This window comes from Chiloscyllium plagiosum, chromosome 7, assembly GCF_004010195.1.
Source record: "Chiloscyllium plagiosum isolate BGI_BamShark_2017 chromosome 7, ASM401019v2, whole genome shotgun sequence".
Taxonomy (NCBI): domain Eukaryota; kingdom Metazoa; phylum Chordata; class Chondrichthyes; order Orectolobiformes; family Hemiscylliidae; genus Chiloscyllium; species Chiloscyllium plagiosum.
The window spans coordinates 99,516,598-99,538,107 of record NC_057716.1 but is presented as its reverse complement, the minus strand read 5'-3'; the positions used below and the strand labels follow the sequence as shown (position 1 = coordinate 99,538,107).

At 43.0% G+C, this 21,510-nt stretch overlaps 2 protein-coding genes across 5 annotated transcripts in view; one reads left to right on the top strand and one right to left on the bottom strand.

Annotated features, from left to right (window-relative positions):
• Positions 1-21,510, top strand: part of stam2 (signal transducing adaptor molecule (SH3 domain and ITAM motif) 2) — a 108,997-nt gene that overhangs the window by 84,636 nt on the left and 2,851 nt on the right. For 2 of the 3 annotated variants that reach the window (XM_043694254.1, XM_043694253.1), the window contains 2 exons: positions 196-365; positions 9,430-13,274. In XM_043694254.1, coding sequence (XP_043550189.1) covers positions 196-365; positions 9,430-9,649 — 390 coding nt within the window. In that variant the 3' untranslated portion in view covers positions 9,650-13,274. Of the gene's footprint in view, positions 1-195; positions 366-9,429; positions 13,275-21,510 lie in introns of those variants that run through there. The other variant, XR_006312201.1, reaches the window with a different exon arrangement.
• Positions 14,928-21,510, bottom strand: part of rpl39 (ribosomal protein L39) — a 9,760-nt gene continuing 3,177 nt past the window's right edge. For both annotated transcript variants that reach the window (XM_043694257.1, XM_043694256.1), the window contains exon 3: positions 14,928-15,137. In XM_043694257.1, the coding sequence (XP_043550192.1) occupies positions 15,089-15,137 (49 nt within the window). In that variant the 3' untranslated portion in view covers positions 14,928-15,088. The remainder of the gene's footprint in view (positions 15,138-21,510) is intronic.

The window sequence follows — 21,510 nt, the reverse complement described above, 5'->3', positions numbered from 1 at the left end:
CAATCCTGACCCATTAGGGACCCCACTTCCAATATACTTCCAACTGGTCTGCTGCTCCGGTCAATCTCCTATTCCTTAGCTTATTCCATTCCCTTGTTATCACCATCTCTTTCATGTGTTTCTATCTTCCGAATTATGTGGTACTCCTAGCTTCTGCAAGTGTTAGTAATATTGCTACCTTTTTGTTTTCCTCAGGTGTATCCAGGACAGACACAGAGTGGGGCATATATGCCAGCGGGCATCTCGCAGGTGACAGCCAGCCAGGGCTACAGTTTAGGACCTGAACAGATTGGTCCACTGAGGTCTCTGCCTCGGACTATAAACTCAGCCAGTGCAACCCAGAGCAGCCAGATGCCCTACATGAGGTACGGTGCTGTCACAGCTTAACTTTATATGTGTGTTTTTGTTTGCTCATGGGCTGCAATCACACAGTTTCCCAACATTTTTATCACATCAGACTGTGGTGGGCAGCTTAGCCTGATGTTGAACTTGCATGGCAACCACCTGATTGGAAGGTTGTGCATTTCTCGAGAAACAGTCATCCAAATTCCAGGCTGGAACTCTCTCGTGGAACAGTACCAAGAGTGGCACGGCGCTGTCTTTCAAAGAAGCCATAAATCAATGCCAAGAAGCAGGAGCCTCTGCCTCTTTGCTCCCATCAAGTAGCAAGTACCTGGTCCCACAGTGCTGTCACACACCGGTCAGGCATGCTCATCACCTTCTCGCGTGAGAATGCAAACAGGAGGGCAAGTTGGCTGTTGGCCTGATGGGTTTGTGAGGTTTAGGCTGCTGTAGAGGCTGAGAAGCAGATGCTGGCCAGCTGTCCTGATGTGGCTCCAAGGAACACACGATAAGAATATCTTATTTGAAACTGGGTAGGACAAAGTAAATGATGCATCACTGGCTTTTACTAGACCAATCTGATCTCCTGGGTAGCAATTATACCTCCCTGCACTGTTAGTTTTGAATGGCAAAACTGAGGTTCTTCCTGCTTGTCGAGGGAGTGAGTGGGGATGTTAGCTTGGCAATATTGTTACTGGGCTAGTAATCTACAGGCGTTGACTAGTGAGCCAAAGACTAGTGAGCCAAAGACCCACTGTGGGCGGCACGGTGGCACAGTGGTTAGCACTGCTGCCTCACAGCGCCAGAGACCCGGGTTCAATTCCCGCCTCAGGCGACTGACTGTGTGGAGTTTGCACGTTCTCCCCGTGTCTGCGTGGGTTTCCTCCGGGTGCTCCGGTTTCCTCCCACAGTCCAAAGATGTGCAGGGTCAGGTGAATTGGCCATACTAAATTGCCCGTAGTGTTAGGTAAGGGGTAAATGTAGGGGTATGGGTGGGATTTGCTTCGGCGAGTCGGTGTGGACTTGTTGGGCCGAAGGGCCTGTTTCCACACTGTAATCTAATCTAATCTAATCTAATCATCAGTGGCAGCAACAGAATTATGTATCAACATATTCAATGACAGTAACTCCACAACCTTCTGGGACAGGGAATTCAAATGATTGATATCCCTCAATCTACCATTGCCATCAACTCTGGTTCAGTGAAGAGTGCACAAAGGTATATGAAAAGCAGCCACAGGCTGAGGTGCCAGTCTAATGAAGGTAGACCATGGGACTATTTGCATGCCAAAGCAGTGGAAGCTGACTGTGACAGCCAGCGCGCAGTAATTCCACAACTGCCACTTCCAGTAATGGTGTTTCCCAGGTAACAGAGGGATGTAGCTCCATGAGTAACCCCATCCTCAATGATGGGGATGTCCTGCACACCAGTGCAAAAGATAAGGCTGAAACACTTGTGACCATCTTCAGCCAGAAGTTCCATATGATAATCTACCTTGGCCCCCTCCGGAGGGCCCCTGCATCTCTGATGCCAGTCTTCAGCCAATTCGATTCACTCCATGTGGTATTGATAAACAGCTGAAGTACTGGACACTGCAGTAGCTGTGAGCTAAGATGACAGTCTGGTAATTATAGTGAGAACTTGTGCTCCAGCGCTAGCCACACCCCTAGCCAAGCTACTCCAGTACACCTACCTATTAATATGGACAATGGCCCAGGTATGTCCAGTACCCGGAACTGGCCTGTTTGGATAGGTTCAATGTTATCACCCCATCAATCTATTCTCCGTCATCAGCAAAACGATGGAAGGTGTCATCAGCAGTGCTATCAAGGAGGACTTGCTCAGCAACATCGTACTTACTGATGCTCAGTCTGAGTTCCACCTGGGCACTCAGTTCCTGACCTATTGTGGCCCATTAACAATATGGACGAAAGAGTTTAATTGCAGACATGAGGTGAGAGTGATGCACTGACTTGGCACAAAGGAACTTTGTCAAAATTTGACCATGTGAATTAGCAGTAAGTTCTCTCGACTGGTCAGAAATCGTATCTGGAAGAAAAGAAGATGGTTGTGGTTGGAGGCATACAAGAATACAAGAAATAATAGGACGAGACCATATTGTCCATCAAGTCTGTACTTGCCAATTGAATAAGATCATGGCTGATCTTAGGCTTCAACGCCACTTTTTGACCACTCCCCATATCTCTTGATTCCTTGAGAGACCAAGAGTCTCTCTGTCCCAGAGTCAAATGTATTCGATGATGGAAACTGCATAACTTTCTGGGTCAGAGAATTTCAAAAATTCACAACTCTCTGGCTGAAGATATTTATTGTCCTCTAAATCTAAAATGATAATTTCTCCCTGATCTGAGACTGTGTTTTAGTTCTCATACATTTATAAGGTGAGAGGAGAAAGGTTTTGAAAAAAGAATTGAGGGGCAAATTTTTTATGTAATGGTTGGTTTGTGTGTGTGTCTGGGGGGGGGAGGAATGAACTCCCCTGAGGAAGTGGTGGATGTGGGTAGAGTTAGAACGTTTAAAAAGACATTTGGATAAGGACATCAATAGGGAAGGTTTGGAGGGATATGGGCGAGGAGAAGGTAGATGGGTCTATTTTAACTTGGGTTGGACCAAAGCATCTGTTTCCATGCTCTGTGCCCCTATGACCAGTAGAAATAATCTGTGTTTAATCTGTCAAGCACCTTCAAAATCACGTATGTTTCAATGAGATCTGCTCTTTTGTAAACTCATTGAATATAGACCCAATTTGCTCAACCTTTCATGATAGGTCCATTCCCTCATTTCAGGAACTAATTTAGTGATCCTTCACTGTATTGTCTCGAATGCAAGTGTACCTTTTGTTAAACTTGAAAATCAAAACTGTCGACAGTATTCCAAATGTGGTCTCTCAATTGTAACAAAACTTTTTTTTTTCCCCGCATTACAACCTCCTTTGTGTAGAGGCTAGTGTGCTATTTTCCATCCTAACTGCTGGGTTGAGCATATCTGAGACTCTCTGAACTTCATTTACAAGTTTTCAATCTTTATGTTAAAAGAAATCTGCTTTTGTAGTCCTGTGACAAAACAAATAATTTCACATTTCCCTACATTAAAATCAATCTGTCATCTCGTTGAAGATTTTGAATTATTTCTGAATGTTTCCCAAGTTCATTTACAGCCGTAACTTTTAGTCCATATTCCAAATTAACTCTGGTCCGTTATTTTCGCACATCTACATGATTGACTTTGTTAAAGATTCTTGTTCGATTTTGGATAACTTTTGAAACTTTACACAGAATTCAATGGTATTTTTCCCAGAAGATGGTCTACTGCAACATCACCGATTAACCCTGCTTCATTACACTATATTAGATCAAAGATAACTTTATCACTAGACAGTTCCACAATGTATTTCTCCAAGGAACTGTCAGCGCAGTATTCTACACGCTCTGCTTCAGAGTCTTTTTGCCAATTTGATTAGTCCTTAAGATCAAAAGAAACCTTTTTTTGACACCTCTTTCCTGTATTGAACTTCATTGTGGCTGTAGAACTTCTGAGCTCTTTGTCCCTTCCTATTTGACTCTGCTCATCTTCATCCATATCACCTTACTGTTCTAATGCTTCATCCATTTTCTTTGAATTTCTGAATCTCCATGCACCCCCCCCACCCCCGAAGTTCTAAAGCTGAGATGACTGACCTCCCAAAACATTCTCCTATGTGCCAAGTACAGCTCTGATCAGCAGAGACATTTCTTTGGATTCCCATTAACTCCAGTTGTGCTAGGGCTCCTAGATGCCCCACACAATCAAATGCACCCTTGATGTGAAGGCCTGTCACTCTTGCCTCATCTCTGGAATTCGGCTCTTTTCTCCATGTTTGAACCAAGGTTATAATGAGTCAGGAACTGAGTGGCACTGGCAGAACCCAAACTGGGCAACACTGAGCAATGCGCAGGTGTTGCTTGGAAGGCTTGTTTGTGACTCCTTCCATCGTTTTACTGATGATCAAGAAAAGACTGATGGGGTGGTAATTGGCTGGGTTAGAAATGTCCTGCTTTTTGTGTATGGGATATACCTGCGCAATTTGGGGTGGCATGGTGGCTCAGTGGTTAGCACTGCTGCCTAACAGCACTAGGGTCCCAGGTTCAATTCCAGCCTCGGGTAACTGTCTGTGGAGTTTGCACATTCTCACCGTGTCTGCGTGGGTTTCCTCTGAATGCTCCGGTTTCCTCCCATAGTCCAAAGATGTGCAGGTCAGGTGAATTGGCCATGCTAAATTGCCCATAGTTTTAGGTACATTAGTCAGAGGGAAATGGGTCTGGGTGGGTTAGTCTTCGGAGGGTCGGTGTGGACTGGTTGGGCCGAAGGGCCTGTTCCCACATTGTAGGGTACCTAATCTAATCTAAAAAATTGTCTGCATTATCAGATAGATGCCAGTATTGCAACTGTACTGGAATAGCTCGTTTTGGGATGTGACAAGTTTTGGAGCATGTACATTCACTACTATTACCAGGATGTTCTCCAGCTTTTTCAGTCGTTTCTTGATATCATTTAGAGTGAGATGTTGAAGCAGCCTGTGTTCAAATGAGAGACCTGGACAGTATCAAGGCTTGGGCTGACGAGGGGTAAGGAGAGAGTGAGGACTGCAGATGGTAGAGATCAGAGTTGAAAAGTGTAGCGCTGGAAAAGCATAGCGGGTCAGACAGCATCCAAGAAGCAGGAGAATGGGCATATTGGGCGTAGTCCCTTCATCAGGAATGTGGAGTGGGGGAGAAGGGAGCGTGAAAGGCGATAGGTAGATGCAGGTGGGGAGGGTGATGGTGATAGGTCGGAGCGGAGGGTGGAGCAGATAAGTGAGAAAAAAGGTGAACAGGTTCAAGAGGGTGGTGCCAAGTTGGAGGGTTGGATCTTGGATGAGGGTGGGGGAGGGGAGATGAGGAAACTGGTGAAGCTTTCATTCCAACCACACAGCATCAACGTTGATTTCACCAGTTTCCTCATCTCCCCTCCCTCCACCTCATCCCTGATCCAATCCTCCAACTTGGCACTGCCATCTTGAACTGTCCTTACCTGACCATCTTCCTTCCCACTTATCCTCTCCACCCTCTGCTCCGAATTAACACCATCACCATCGCGCCCACCCACCCATACTCCATGTACCTAATTGCTTTCCCAACTACCTATCTCCCCGCCCCACCCCCTCTCCCCAACATTCCTGGTGAAGGCTTATGCCTGAAATGTCGATTCTCCTGCTCCTTGGATGCTGCCTGACCTGCTGTGCTTTTCCTGTGCTACACTTTCTGACTCTGACAAGTCATGAGTAATGTTCATGCCACATAATTGCTAGGCAATGATCATAAATTGAATTGAATTGAATTTATTGTCATGTGTGCTGAGGCACAGTGAAAAGCTTTGTCTTGCAAGCAACACAGGCAGAGTCAAATAGCATAGATAAGTAAATAATAGATAAACACCGGTACAGGCGAATGTTAATAGTTTGCGAGTCCATTCAGTATTCTAACAACAGAAACTGTTGCAAGACTGGCTGGTGGGTGTGTTCAGGCTTCTGTACATTCTCTCCGATGGTAGAGGTTGTAGAAAATCATTGCCAGGGTGGGGTGAATCTTTGAGAATGTTGGTGGCCTTTCCTTGACAGTGGGCCTGGTAGATGGATTCTATAGATGGGAGGTTGGCCTTTGTTATTGTCCGGGCCGCGTTCACCACTCTCTGTAACCGTCTCCGATCTTGAATGGCACAGTTGCCATACCAGGTAGTGATACATCCAGACAGAATGCTCCTGATGGTGCACCTATAAAAGTTGGCAAGGGTATTCGCCATCATGCCAAATTTCCTCAGCTGCCTGAGGAAGAAGAGAGGTTGTTGGGCCTTTGTAACCAGTGCGTCCACATGAAGAGTCCAAGAAAGCTTGTTGTGGATGACCACTCCCAGGAGCTTGACACTCGCCCACTCGTTCCACCTCTGTGCTGTTAATGTGTAGGGGGTATGGGTAACATCCCGCTGAAAGTCAATAATGAGTTCCTTGGTTTTGCCGGTATTGAGAGCTAGGTTGTTCCCAGTGCACCATTTTTCCAGATCTTCCACCTCCCGTCAGTAATCTGTTTCGTTGCCATCTGAGATTCGACCAACTGTGGTGGTGTCATCAGCAACTTGTAAATAGCATTAGCCTGGTATTTGGCAACGCAGTTATGGGTATACAGTGCGTACAGTTGGGAGCTGCGTACGTACCCCTGGGGGGCTCCAGTGTTGAATGTCAGTGAGGATGAAACATTGTGGCCTGTGGGCCAGGAAATTGAGGATCCAGTTGCAGAGAGTGGGGCTTAGTCCGAGATCACTAAGTTTAGTAATCAGTCTCAAGGGGATAATAGTGTTGAAGGCTGAAATGTAGTCAATGAGTAGGATTCTTATGTAGCTGTTCTTGGTGTCAAGATGTTCGAGGGAGGAGTGAAGGGAAAGTGATATGGCAGCTGACGTGCACCTGTTGGTCTGCAAGGCAAATTGGAGTGGGTCAAGAGTAGTGCGGAGGCTGGAGTTGATTAATGCCATGACCAGCCTTTCAAAGCACTTCATGACCACTGAGACATGCTTCATGAACCTGCTTAGGCACAGGGATGATGTTGGCCCTCTTGAAACAGGCAGGGACAGTGGCCTGCTGCAGGGAGAGGTTGAAGATGTCCGAGAAGACCTCTGCCAGTTGATCTGCACATCCTCTGAGTGCACGGGCTGGTACTCGTCTGATCCCATTGTTTTCCTTGGATTCACATGAAGGAACACTGATCTGACCTCTGATGCAGTGACTGTTGGGATAGGTTTGTCAGGACTTGTCAGAATAGGTGTTACCTCTCCTTTGAAATTTTGCTCAAAGCGAGCATAGAAGGCGTTGAGACAATCTGGGAGGGGTACGTCATCGTCTACTATCTTGCATTGTCTCTTTTTAGAACCTGTAATGTCATTCAGTCCTGGCCATAGTCGCCAGGTGTCTGTCTGAGTCTCTAGTTTGGATTGGTACTGGTCCTTGGCTGTCTTAATGGCTCTGTGAAGGTCATACTTGGGTTCTTTATATTTGAGTGGGTCCCCTGATCTGAAGGCCTCACGCCTGGTTTTTAGCAGGTTCATTCAGGGTTTCCTGTTGGGGAACATCTGGATTGACTTCCTCTGTATGCAGTCCTCCACGCACTTGCTGATAAAGTCTGTGATGGTGGTGGCGTACTTGTCCAAGGTACCTGTGGACTGTTTGAACATGGTCCAATCAGCTGATTCCAGACAGCACTGGAGTTGATCTTCTGCCTCCTCTGACCAGCACTGGACCTGTATCCGCGAGGAGGATCTCCAGCAAGAGAGAATCTAGCCACCTCCCCTTTACTGTCCATGTAATTCTGTGGTCAGTAACTCTCTCCTCCTGACTCCTCGAAATTTGCCCACCATCTACAAGGCACTGTTCAGGAGTGTGATGGTGTACAGCACGATGAAGCTTAATGTTGTCCAAATCAAAGCAGCTGGCTTGATTAATGTCTTGTTCACCACATTTAACACTGACCTCCTTCTCCACAGACACTTAATGGCAGCTGTGTGTATCATCAACAAAATAGACTAGCAACTGTCAAGGTTCCAACCACAGCACCCGCCACTACCTGTACCAGCTCGAAGGATAGGGGTGGCATATACATGGAAACTGCAAGTTCCCATCCAAGTCAATCACCATCCTAACTTATAAATACGTTGCTGGGTGAAAATCCTCCAAACGTCCTCCCCAATAGCACTGTGGGTGTTGCCACATCACATTCAGTGCCACAGTTCGAGATGGCAATTGGGGATGGGTGATAAATGAAATCACTTTGAAAGTGGTGCCCACATTCGATAAAAATATCCCCAATTTCTATCTGTCACTGTAGCTAGGGTATCTAAATTCAGTTGGTCAGTGAACATGGAACAAAGTCAGTCCTGTAATGTTGACCCTAAAATTACCAGATTGTGGGAAAAATCCATCTGGTTCACTACTTTCTTTCAGGGAAGGATGCCTGGTGTCCTCCTCTTTGGCTGACATGCTACACGTAGCAATGTGGTTCACTCTCAACTGTCCTCTTAAGTGTCTCAAGGGCAATTAGAGAGTGGGCAATGATAGTCCTATCCCATAAATGCATAAGTTAAATAAAAATATAGTGATCTGGAATAGTGCAGGAAGCAGGTCATGATTAACGGTTTCATGCCATCGTGTCTGCTCTTACTGTCTGACCAGTTCTCCTGACCTTATTCCCCTGTCATCTTCCTGCAGCCCTGTATGTTCTTCCGATTTGGATAATAATCCAGTTGCTTTTTGAATGCTTCTAAAACTGCCTCTTCAACGCACTCACAATGCTTTCCGATTCCTAACCACTCATTCCTTTTCTCTCCAGTGGTTTTTTATTTGCTAATTTTACCTTCAATCTGTGCCCTCTTGTTTTCGATCCTCTCACCAGTTGAACGTTTCTCACTGTCTACTCTTGTCCAGATACACTCGTGATTTTGATTCCTCTATGATATCACTTCTCTCTTTCTCTTCTCCGTGGAAAAAACATCCAAGTTCCCCCACCATACTTCCGTAACTGAGTTGTTATCCCTGGAATCATTCTTGAGAATCTTTTCTGTAGTATCTCTAATGAGTTGATGCCCTGATGAACTGCAGCAGTTCAAGAAGGTAGCTCACTACTGTCTTCCCCAGGGCAATTAGGCAACAAGTGCTGATCCAGCCAGCGACACCCATATCCTGTGAAAGAATAAAACCTCTCCCTAATGTAAAGAATAAATAAGGAAGAACCTAACACAATCCATCAGTTAAACGTAACTTACTTACTTTTGCACTGTATGCCGTCATGAATAGGTCTGACTGACTGACTGTAAAAACAAGGGCTGCAGATGCTGGAAACCAGATTCTAGATTAGAGTGGTGCTGGAAAAGCACAGTAGTTCAGGCAGCATCCGAGGATCAGGAAAATCGATGTTTCAGGCAAAAGCCCGTGACTAACTGAGACCCATTTACTTGAAGTCAACTGTCTTTCTGAAAAGATGTTTCTTTCTAATTTTGTTAAACAGCACTGGACCGCCACAAGCCTACATGACCCAAGCAGCAAGCCTTCAGGTGACGACTGGACCAGCTGCTCCCTACACAGCGCAAGCAGGACTGAATAACGACATGTCCGTCTATCAGAACACTACTGTCAGTGGACCTCCTGCTGCTGGCTACCCCATGGTCTCCCAAGCCCAGCATATTCCTCAGCACCACTCTAACTATTTTCAGCAGCCTCTGCTTTAAGAGAAGTGCAGCTCATGTGAGCCTTTCAGCAGGTGATCTGGTTTCCGTGTTATTGTGCTAGATACTGCCCTGCTGAGATGTTGCCACACAATGGGGCTACTATACCAGTAAGTAGGGATCCCCTATATTGGGCATTTACTGTAGGCAGTAATGTTTCTGCCTCCCTCTTTAATGAAAAGTAATACTAATTTTTTTGTAATCTTTAGATGTATTTCTCCACTCTACATATTGTTTAATGTGATTGCACGGTGGTCTTACTCCCTCTGCTATTCACACAATTGGCAGCTCTGGTTAGTTGCCATTTGCTGTAAATTGTGGAAGCACTATGCCCTCTGTAATTGATTCCTATTTCCCTATAGCCTCAGTGGCAATATAAGAACTGCAAAAGATCACAGTCCCAAACTACCCTTGTGCAGTCCTGCTGCGGTCTCTGAGCCAGATGAGGGTAAGCGCAAAGTTTTCTTGGTAATCTGAACTCGAACTCAACTGGACAGAGGCTGCTATTGGCTGCAGTACTCTTGGGTGATGGAAATGGCCAGGGTTCAAGTCAAAAGAAAATGCACAATCTTGCAGGGCTACCCGAAGGAATTTGTATAAATGCTCATTGTTTCAATGCCTGCCTCAAACCAGAGCTAGGAATGATGTGGCGTTTTGTTTTGGAACCTAGTCTAGGTGTCCACATGAAGAGACAGCACTTGACAGAAATATGTATCACTGCCCAAACCTGCTGAAGGGTATGACCAGGGCAAGGCTCTAGTTTATCCTGGTCTTCAGGTTTCCAGTTTTGGCTGTGCCCTTATGGTTCACCCATAGTTTTACTCTCACTTCTCAAGCTGATCAGGCCAGAAAACCAAGTGAAGGTGTTTGGAACACGATTGATCGTGGCAGGGCCTTCTGTGAATGAATTGAGATTGAAAAGGTACCTGAAAGCAACACCAGAGGCTTTGAAATAATCAGTTCGGCCTGGTTTGTTTGAAGGAAATGAGTAAATCAAAATGGTGTGGGGTCCTTATTGGAGAATTCACAGTGCGGAAAGCAATCTAGGGGATCATTTGACAGTGTGGTGAGCATATAAAGAGTATTGAGCTCTGTCAGGCTCCAGAGGCTCTTTAAGGCTTTACCAACTGAGTTATCAGTCCTAGTTTCTGTATTTTTTATTTTGACCTGTCGCATTCATCCTCCATTAGCATAGGCAATGCTAATTTAGTTATGTCTGACTTGGTACCAATTTACTCATACAGTGCACTCATACAGTGATCCAGATTGCTGTGCTTTTTTTTTCATTTTCAAGTATCGTGGCAGCATAAGTGATTCTATAGTTTGTTTCTCGACTGGCAGTGATCGACAAGTTGCACTTTTCTTATCAACAAAAACCTGTTGCATGTTGCCCACACACTTTCAAACCTGACAAACTCTTACACAATCCACCTTCTGGAATTGATCAGTTCTGGGATAATTCTCCCCTGACACTAAAGTTTCAAGAGAACCGTCCACATTCCTTTGTTTTCCCATTTTCACATCTCCGTGTTTACTGATGATCAAAGTTATATTGGAATTGTTTTAATTCTGTATCTGTTAACTCCTGCCCCCCCCAAATTTGCATGTCACTCATTAACACTTGCTGAATCTTTGCAGTGAGGGGTAGCGTTATTAGTACGGGGGTTGGAGTTTGAGATTATAAGCTTTAGTCTTTAGAACGATCACCGAGGGAGTGCAATGCAGTGCTCGTATCTTTTTAGTACCCTGAAGAATGTACCCTGTCTTCACATTGAGGGATTGTAATAGACTTTTATAACACAGATCCCATACCCTTTATCCCACATCCTGTCTCCTTGCCACATTTTGACTTATTTTTATGAATAAATGTTTTGAAGTAGGACTAGCTAAAATGCAGAATTTTTGTTGCATTTAATTACAATCTTATGTCCTTGCTCTTGGGACTTTGGATATCTGATGATTTACAAAAAGAAATATAGATCAATTGAGTTTTAATGACTAATTCCACACCAAATTAGTGTAAGATGTAATACAAATTAATCAAGTAGCTATTATCCACTAAACCACTAAAATTGATTACTGCGTTAATGGAAGTATTGGGAAAGTGGCAGGGAGAGGAGGAGTGAATGATTGTTAGCAATGAAGACATGCTGCATTTGTAATGTTCTTCCTTCCAGATGTTGGAAGTGTTTTTCTCTTTAACTGGATCTGTGTGCAACTTTAGGTCTTGACAGTGTTGTATGCAGATCAGGTAAAGCTAGGTAAAGACTAGCCAATGTCTGTGTCCAAACCGTTTTTAGTACTGATTTTTAACCAGATATTCTGCTTTGCCCACCCAAAACTAAAAACAAGACATTTATGTTCAATTACAAATCTTTTTATGAACCTCCTTTTTTGCCTTCTGATTTGGCCACTGAATCTTCAGTAAGCTGTCCCTCACATAAACCCATTCTATAATGTTTCTGCTTTTAACCATTGCAGTTTTTCTCTTTCTCGGTTAAGGCTGCCAGCCATGTATTTGTGATCAATCCAGGGAATGACCAACTCCCTTGAGAGGCTGATTCTGTGTAGTCTGCAGAGCAGTTCCATTCTGGCTGGAACCCATCAGACTCATGTACAATCTGCTCTTCATGAGGCACTTTAATTCCATTTAGTTTTGGCATTTTCTTGCCACTTTGTTTTGTTTATATAGAATTTACAACACTGCAACAGACCATGTAACCCGATTGATCGTTGTTAGCACTTAAAACTCTGCAGGATTCCTTTATCATCTTGTCCTTTTCTCCCTGATTATCCAATTTTGCCTTAAATTCACTCTTGGACTTCTGGGAGATGTTTCTGTTGCACTCCCCTAATTAGTGACTGTCTTGTATATATGGACTTGCCCAGAAGAAACACCTATTCTATAATCTAATTTATCAAGCATTTCCTAAATTTAAGAACTTCAGTGCTCCTACAACTTTGTAGAATGTAGGTAGAGCTCATGTGAGGTGGCTGTTTTGATAGCCCTAATATTTACTTAAGTCCTCAAGGTACTGGAGATTCTCTGGGATTTTTGAGTTATCAAGACTAGGCTGTAGCCTATATACACTCACAGCTCAGTAGCAAGAACAGGCTTGAAGGAAAGAGATATTAAGTCATTTTATTTTGCTGTTAAATCTTTGCTCCCTTTTATTTTAAGTTGATTTTATTTATATAAATTACTTGTACTTAATCAGCACAATAAGATGGAAACCAATTTCTTCCTTTCCCTCCTGACCCCTGAATAAATTCTATCATACTATATGTTGAACAGATTGTTTATAGTTGTACTTTACTTTATTCCTCCCATACTGAAAAAAATCACTGGTTAGCAGTTTTGACTGGTTTCCCCACTCTCGACTTGCTTTTGTGTGTGATGCTCGATCATTGTAATTGGGAGTGTAGGATTAATCTTTTCCTTCAAGTTGTTTTTATTTTGCATCTATCCGAGAACCTTTTTTAATTTTATTCTTTCTCCATTGAGTGCTGTAATATAGAGATGCAAGATGTCAGCAAGAATGAAACACAGTTTGCTTGTACTGAATTTACTAGGCTTCATTGCCTTCTGGGACTTTCAAGTAATAAAGGAATTAATTTTTGTTTAAAATTTGTATGTTTTAGCTTTTCAGTGTCTTATTTTCCTCCCAATCTTAGTTTTGAACACGGCATTATCTAATCCTATTTCAGCTGGGTCTAAAAGACTCACATAGCAAGTGCAAGGCAAATTCCCACCACAACCATCCCAAACTGCGCTTGCCCAGTATTTATCCCACAACCATCCCAAACTGCGCTTGTCCAGTATTTATCCCACAACCACTATTACTAAAGATTATTTAGTCATCAGTGCTGTTCCTGGGATCATCTTGTGATCTTTGCAGCAGCCAGTTGTTCACATCTTTTTACTTTTGGACAGTGGATTTTTTTTAAAGAAAAGAAACTGGGCTGACATGGCTGCAGTTTTAAAAATGTTTACCGGAGCATATTGAGAATTGTCTGCAAATGATGCTTTTTTTCCAGAATGAATAGACACCATTTAGCCAATGGGTTTTGAATGAAAGAACTGCTTGACCTTCTGATGGCTCATGTGAGGTCAAGGCATTAGAGAACCACCTAGTATGTAAAAACTATTCAAAATAACTGTCTCAAATGTGGAGGTACTAAAGTACTCAAAACTACCAGTTTCCCACTGCCCTTTCTCTGCCATTGGTTAAAGGACAATTTGCTTGTAATACTTGAGTGCAGAAACTTGGTGAATGGTTTAATGAGTTTACTAGTCAGGTAAATTAGGCATTTTGGATAATTTGACCAAATCTCAAATTTGTGACAACTGTAGGAATAGTGTAGCTAGTGTACTGTCCCAGTTAGCCATGATACAGTAACACATCCCACAAAACATTTAAAACTATTTTAACTGCAATGTAGAACATTTTGTAAGAGACTAAGGATATAACATCTAAAACTTGAATCATTCTCAGAATCTGAGCATTGCTACTTAGAATTAGGTGTGAACATTGCCTATCATACTGCATACACCTCGTATATGGTGCACATTTAAATATGGTTTCCACTGCATTTCATCACCATACATGAAATTGTAATACAACTTAACAGCTGAATGATGCTGCTATTAAGGGTGTGGTGAAGAATATCAGATGCTTAATCATGAGGGAGAATGTCTTGGGGGTGGGAATAAAAGGATGAGTATTTTAAAAGCAAAGTTTGTTAGGCAGAACCACTACAGGTGAGGGGGTGATGGATAGTAGACAAACCAAACAAGGATTGAAGGAATTTTTGGATCCATACCTAGACAGTACGAAAGGAGCTATTCTGTTGGAATAGACAAGTCTAGCAGTAACAAAAGGCATAGCAGTGCTTCAGCAGTAAATGAGCTGAGAAAGAAAGAGTTGGACAATGTCATAATATGCTCACAGACTAACACATGAGAAATTTGAAATTCATTGATTTAGATTGGGTTAAAGTGCTGGAAAAACTCCAGTTAAATAGCATCTGTGGAGAGAAACATTTCCAGTCTAGTGTTCCTGCTGTCAGAAATTGCTGGAAATATTAACACTTCTGGTCCAATTTGGAGCCGAAATGTTAATTCTTTCATGATGCTGCCTGATCTTCAGCATCTGTAGTTCTTTGGCTTTTCAAACACTGAGGAATCTATTTGATTTCAGCATTTTTCCAATCCAAAAGGAAGCCAAATCACACCAATGAATGTACTTCAGGTTAAATTGCAGTGAATGACAACCAGACAGCAATCTCAATATTTATTTTCCACAATAGAAAACAGGAGACAGGGAAAAAATTGCCATTTGTGTGGTCAACTTTTGCTCAAATCCATACTTCCACGACTCTGTACGAAAAAGCAATCGGGCAAGATAGTTGTTGATAGTTGTACGCCAGCAGTGAATTCCTTTACAGGCCCAGCTTAGTTCTTCTCCAGTGTCTCCTTTTGGAATTGTACCTATAATGTACAAGAAACAGCTGAGATCAGAGCTTACTGTCTTTGCTTCTGCTTGCATTTGGAAACTATCATTGAACAAATTTCAACAAACATTTGCATCTCAGTAGTAGTGTTTTACTTAGTTCTTTGTGCTGAACAACATTTAACATGCAATGCAGTTTGCTAGACATGTAGCTGTTATAACAGATCTCACCACGAGAAGGCAAGACTAGACAGAACATCAATAGCCTTTGATCTTAGCAGGGTAAATGACAGCACATCACTGAGAGAAGTACTGTAATTGCAGACCTGCTTTCAAAAGGGAGAAAAGAGAGTAAGATATAACAAAGTCTCACACCCGTAAAGCACTTCACATTTCTAGTCAAAGACCCTATGTCAGAAATGGGGTAACAGACATTAAACAATAGCTATTTCTGTCCACATACATTGCTTATTTTTTGAACGTTTCCAGCATTTAGTATTTTCATTTCAGATTTCCAACATCCTTTGTGACAAAAATAAAAGGTCACTTTTTGTAATTAAAACAAGGACTATTGATGCCCTCTTGGTAAGAGACACTTTGATCCATATCCATTCTAGCTTGTATCAAGATAGTGCCAGCACTGAGTTAGGGATAAGGGGTTCTTTTTCAAGTTGGCAACCTGTGCTGGGACCACACTGTTTACAATATATATTAGTAATCTGGAGGAAGGAAATGAATGTACTGTAGCTAAATTTGCAGATCTCTCAAAATAGATGGAAAGGCAGGTTGAGAGAGTGGAGATATTCTGAATGTAGGCTTGCTTACTGAGCTTTCGGGCATAAGCCCTTCTTCCTTAGGAAGGCCTTATGCCCAAAACGTCAATTCTTCAGTGAACCTCCAGACTACACTGAACTTCCAGAGGCTCACTGAAGATGTTAGCTACTATGGTGACGAAACATCTGAAAATGAATCTTCCAGCTATTATTTCGGGCGGGGGGTATAAAAGTCAAAGGTACTGGTGAGTCCACATCTGAAGTACTTTTGGTCCCCTTATTTAAAAGATGCTATTTCACTGGAGACAGTTCAGTGAATCTTCACTGAAGGATAATCCCCCATAATGAGGGACTGTCTACTGAACAAAGAGTAAACAGGATGGGACTCTACTCACTGGAACTTCGAAGAATGAGATGTGATCTCACTGAAACATTTAGGATTCAAAAAAGGGGCTTGAAAGGTAAATGTTGAGAGATGTTTCCCCTCATGGTAGAGTCTCGGACCAGATGCATAGTCTCAGAATAAAGGGATACTAATTCAAGACACGTGGAAATTCTTTTCTCAGAGGCTTGTGAGCCTTTTGAACTCCTAGCCAGAGAAAGCTGTGGGGGCAAAGATCTCGTGTATGCTGTGCCAGAGATAGTTCCACTTTCCTACTACAGATCGAGAATCTGAATGCTGGATAAGCCACAATCCAATTAAATGGTAGAACAGGCTCGAAGGACAAACAGGGCTTAAAAATGTGTTGCTGGAAAAGCGCAGCAGGTCAGGCAGCAAAGGAACAGGAGAATCGACGTTTTGGGCATAAGCTCTTCTCCTGAAGGGCTTATGCCCGAAACGTCGATTCTCCTGTTCCTTTGCTGCCTGACCTGCTGCACTTTTCCAGCAACACATTTAAGCTCTGATCTCCAGCATCTGCAGTGTTCACTTTCTCCTCGAAGGACAAAACAGTCTACTCCTGTTTTTTTATGGTCAAGTTGTCTTTAGACTCTCCTGCTGGCCAGGAGCCAGGCCTCACTGCAACCACTTCCTCTTCTAGGCAGATTCTTAACCTTTCTCCACATCAAGTATTCAGATAGGCAACAGCTAGAAGATTAATTACTTGGAATCTACCTGAGACTAAGAGGAGGTTTAACATGTTTTGGGGAGAAAACTGTCAGTATCCAGTTCACTACTTGTTTGCCCAGGTTAACATTCTAGGGACATGGATTCAAATCCCACCACAATAGCTGGTGAAATTTAAATTAAAATTAATATATCTAAAGTTTAAAGCCAATCTCAAACTATCAACGAATGTGAAAATCCACTAATCTACCATCCTTACTTGGTCTGGTCTACATGATTTCAGACCTGCAGAAATAAGAGTGGTTTATAAAATCATGAGGGGCATAAATAAATAGAATAATAGAGGTCTTTTTCCTAGGGTGGGGAAGTTCAAAACTAGGAACATATTTTTTTTAAGGTGAGAAGAGGAAGATTTAAAAAGGGACCTGAAGGGCAATGTTTTCCACACAGAGGGTGGTTCATGAATGGACTGCCAGAAGAAGTGGTAGATGCAGGTACGGTCACAATATTTACAAGACATTTAGATAGGTACATAAATAGAAAAGGGTTAGACGGATATGGGCCAACACGGGCAAGAGGGACAAGGTTATTTGGACAAGGTGGACCAATGGGTCTGTTTCCAAGCTGTAAGACTCTGTAAGCAGCTCCCAACCCACTGCATCCTGTTATGCTGCTACGTTTACATAAGCTGTAAGCATTGTAAGCCATAGTACCAGGAATAATGTACAGAATTTGAACACCTGTACAATGCCACAGTCTATGTTATTGAAGAGCAATTATTAAAGCCCCATTGTCACATTTTCTGTTTGATTTGAATTGAGCAGAGGAAGCATCAAATTAATAAATATACCCATTAACGTGATAACCCACACACCATGCTCAGTCACTCCAGCTTTTGCTCAGAGACCTGAGAATCACGTGCTTCTAGGGAAGAGTCACTGATCGTCTTTTGAGGAATTATAAGAATGAGAGGTGAATATATTTGGATGCTACAATATTTCATAGAAACATGGAAACTGGATGGTGGGCCCTTCAAGCCTTCTCTGCTATTAAATCCTATAATGGCCGATCAGCTATCTCTATGCCAAATTTTCTTTCACTACTTTTTGCCATACCCCTTAATGCCTTTAGCATCTTCTTTGAAGAGATTCGATGACCTGGCCCCCACAGCCTTCTGTGGTAGAAAATTCTACAGGTTTCACTACCCTGAGTGAAGAAAGATTCCTTCATCTCAGCCTAAATGGTCCCAAGACTGCTTCTTGGTTCCAGACTTGCTAGACAGGGAAAACATCCTTTCTGCAATTTTTTGTCGTTCATTCACAGGATGAGGGCATCACTGACTCGACTAGCATTTATTGCCCACCAGAGGGCATTTAAGAGTCAACCACATTGCTATGGGTCTGGAGTCACATGTAGGCCAGACCAGGTAACGATGGCAGTTCCCTTCCCTAAAGGAAAAAAACAGTTGGGTTTTTCCATCAACCAACAATGGATTCATGGTCATCATTACACTCTTAATTTCAGATATTTATTGATAATTTAAATGTCACCATCTGGCATGGTTGGATTTGAACCCAGGTCCCCCCTCTGCATTAACAATCCACTGATAATGTCACTAGACATTTACTTCCCCACATCTAGTTTGTCCAGCCTGTTGGATTTTTATATGTTTCAATCAGATCCCCTCTCACCCTCTAAATGCTTGAGACTACAGGCCTATTGCGCCAAACTTTCCTTGTACAACATTTTCATCATCAGCCTGGCAAACCTCCCCTGCATTCCTTCTGTGGTAAGTACATTCTCACTTAGGCAGGCAGACCAAAAGCTGCACACACAATAGGCCATGTAAAACTGCAGTATGTCATGCCTGACCTGAAATCCTCTTGCAATGAAGGCTAATATACCTTCCTAACTGCTGACTGCACATGCCTTTGTTCATTGATTGATTGGTTTACAAGGACACCCAGATACATTCATTTTCCCTAGTAAGAGACTAGAACAATGGGATAGAGTTCAAACAATAAAAAGTTCCCCTCCCTCCCAACCTCCTACTGCCCCATTTCCCTTGCTGCCTCCTTCTCCATCAACCTGCTCTTAATAGAAACATAGACAACAGAAGCAAGAGTCAGCAATTTGGCCCAACAAACCTCCACCGCCATTCAATTTGATCCTTCAACTCAACACCACACTCCTGCTCTCTCCCAATACCCCCAACCCCTTTAGCCTCAAAGTTGATTTCTTTTCCGAATAAACTCAGTGACTCGGCGCCCGCTATCTTATGTAGTAGAAAATCCCCACAGAGCACCGCCATTTGAGGAAAAATAGTTCTCATCTCAGTCCTAAATGGTCTCATATCCTGAGGCTGTGATCTCTGGTTCTAGATTTCCCGAGCAGAGTAACACCATTTTTGCAACTAGTCTGTACAGCCTCATCGCAGTTTTATACGTTACAATGAGATTTCCCCCTCATTCTTCTAAACTCCAGTGAATAGAGGCCTAGTTGACCCAATATCATCTTGGATGATAAATCTGCCAACCCAGGAAGCATTAAAATAAAATATTCATGTTCTGAGGGGTCACTGGATTCAAAATGTTGACTCTGCTTTCACTCCACAGATGTTGCCAGACCTGCTGAGTTTCTCCAACAATTTCTATTTCCTGTTCAACCTATGCTACACTCCCTCTTTGAGGAGAAAGTGAGGTCTGCAGATGCTGGAGATCAGAGATGGAAATGTGTTGCTGGAAAAGCGCAGCAGGTCAGGCAGCATCTAGGGAACAGGAGAATCGATGTTTCGGGCATTAGCCCTTCTTCAGGAAGAAGAAGGGCTAATGCCCGAAACGTCGATTCTCCTGTTCCCTAGATGCTGCCTGACCTGCTGCGCTTTTCCAGCAACACGTTTCCATCTCTACACTCCCTCTTTGGCAAGTACATCTTTTCTTCCTCCTTGCAGCCTCCTCTGATGAAGAGTCCTGCCAGATTTAAAACGAAAACTCCGTTTTTCTGTCTCCCCAGATGCTACCAGGCCTGCTGAGTTTCTCCAGCATTGTGTTTGTTTCAGATTTTCAGCATCTGTCGTGTTTTGTTTTTAGATAATCTACGTACAAGTACACACAATTGTGCAGACAAGAGCCATCAATACTGAAAACACAAGAATTGGGAGCAGGAGCATGCCATTTGACTCCTTGAGCCTTCAAACAGGAATTAAAAGATATATCATAAGACACAGGAGCAGGGGGCCATGTAGCCCAGTGATTCTGCTTTGCCATTCACAACTGATCTGATCATCCTCAACTCTACTTTCCTGCCCTTTTCTCATAACCCTTGATTCCCTTACTATTTAAAAATCTATCTCAGCCGTGAATATAATTAACAACTGAACCCCTACAACCGTCTATGGTGAAGAATTCCAGTTTCACCACCCCAAGAAGTAATTCCTCCTCCAGTCTTAAAAAGGCAACCCCTTTTTCTGAAATTATGCTCTCAGGTCCTGTACTCTCCCGCAAAGAGAAACAACCTTTCCACATCTACCTTGTCAACTCCCCTATGAATCTTCTACATGGATGTAGGTTTGTTCGCTGAGCTGGAGGATTCGTTTTCAGACATTTCGTCACCATACCAGGTAACATCTTCAGTGAGCCTCTGGATGAAGTACTGGTGGTGTAGCCCCTGTTCTATTTGTGTGTTTAGGTTTCCTTGGGTTAGCATTCCAACTGGACTTCTTATCAAAAACACATTAACTTGGATCCCATTTAACACCCCCTGAAAAAAAGAATAGGAAATGACATCGCCATAGGAGATGACATCATAACAGGAAATGACATTGTCAACCCAAGGAAACCCAAACATAAATAGAAAGGGGGCTATACCACCAGTGCTTCATCCAGAGGCTCATTGAAGATACTACCTGGTACAGTGATGAAATGTCTGAAAATGAACCTTCCAGCTCAGCTAGTAAACCTACACCCAGAACCTCAACATGAGCTACAAATCTTCTCAAAACTCATTAATCTTCTACATTTCAATAGGATTGCATCTCATTCATTTTAAGGTCCAATAAGTACATGTTCAACCTCCCCTTATGAGACAATTCCTTCATACCTAGGCTCAGCCAAATGAACCTTTTCTGGACTGCCTCCAATGCCAGTGATGTTTCCCTACATAAGGGATCAAAGTTTTAACAGTATTCCAAAAGTGGTCTAATTATCGTATTGTATCATTTTACGAATTTTGTACTCCATTTCCTTTGAAATAAAAGCCAACATTCCACTCATCTTTCCCATTAACCACTGAACTTAGAGTCATAGAGAGGTACAGCATGGAAACAGACCCTTCGGTCCAGCCCATCCATGCCGACCAGATATCCTAACCCAATCTAGTCCCACCTGCCATCACCCGGCCCATATCCCTCCAAACCCTTCCTATTCATATACCCATCCACTCTTAAATTTTGCAATTGTACCAGCCTCCACCACTTCCTCTGGCAGCTCATTCCATACACGTATCACCCTCTGCATGAAAACGTTGCCCCTTAGGTCTCTTTTATATCTTTCCCCTCTCACCCTAAACCTATGC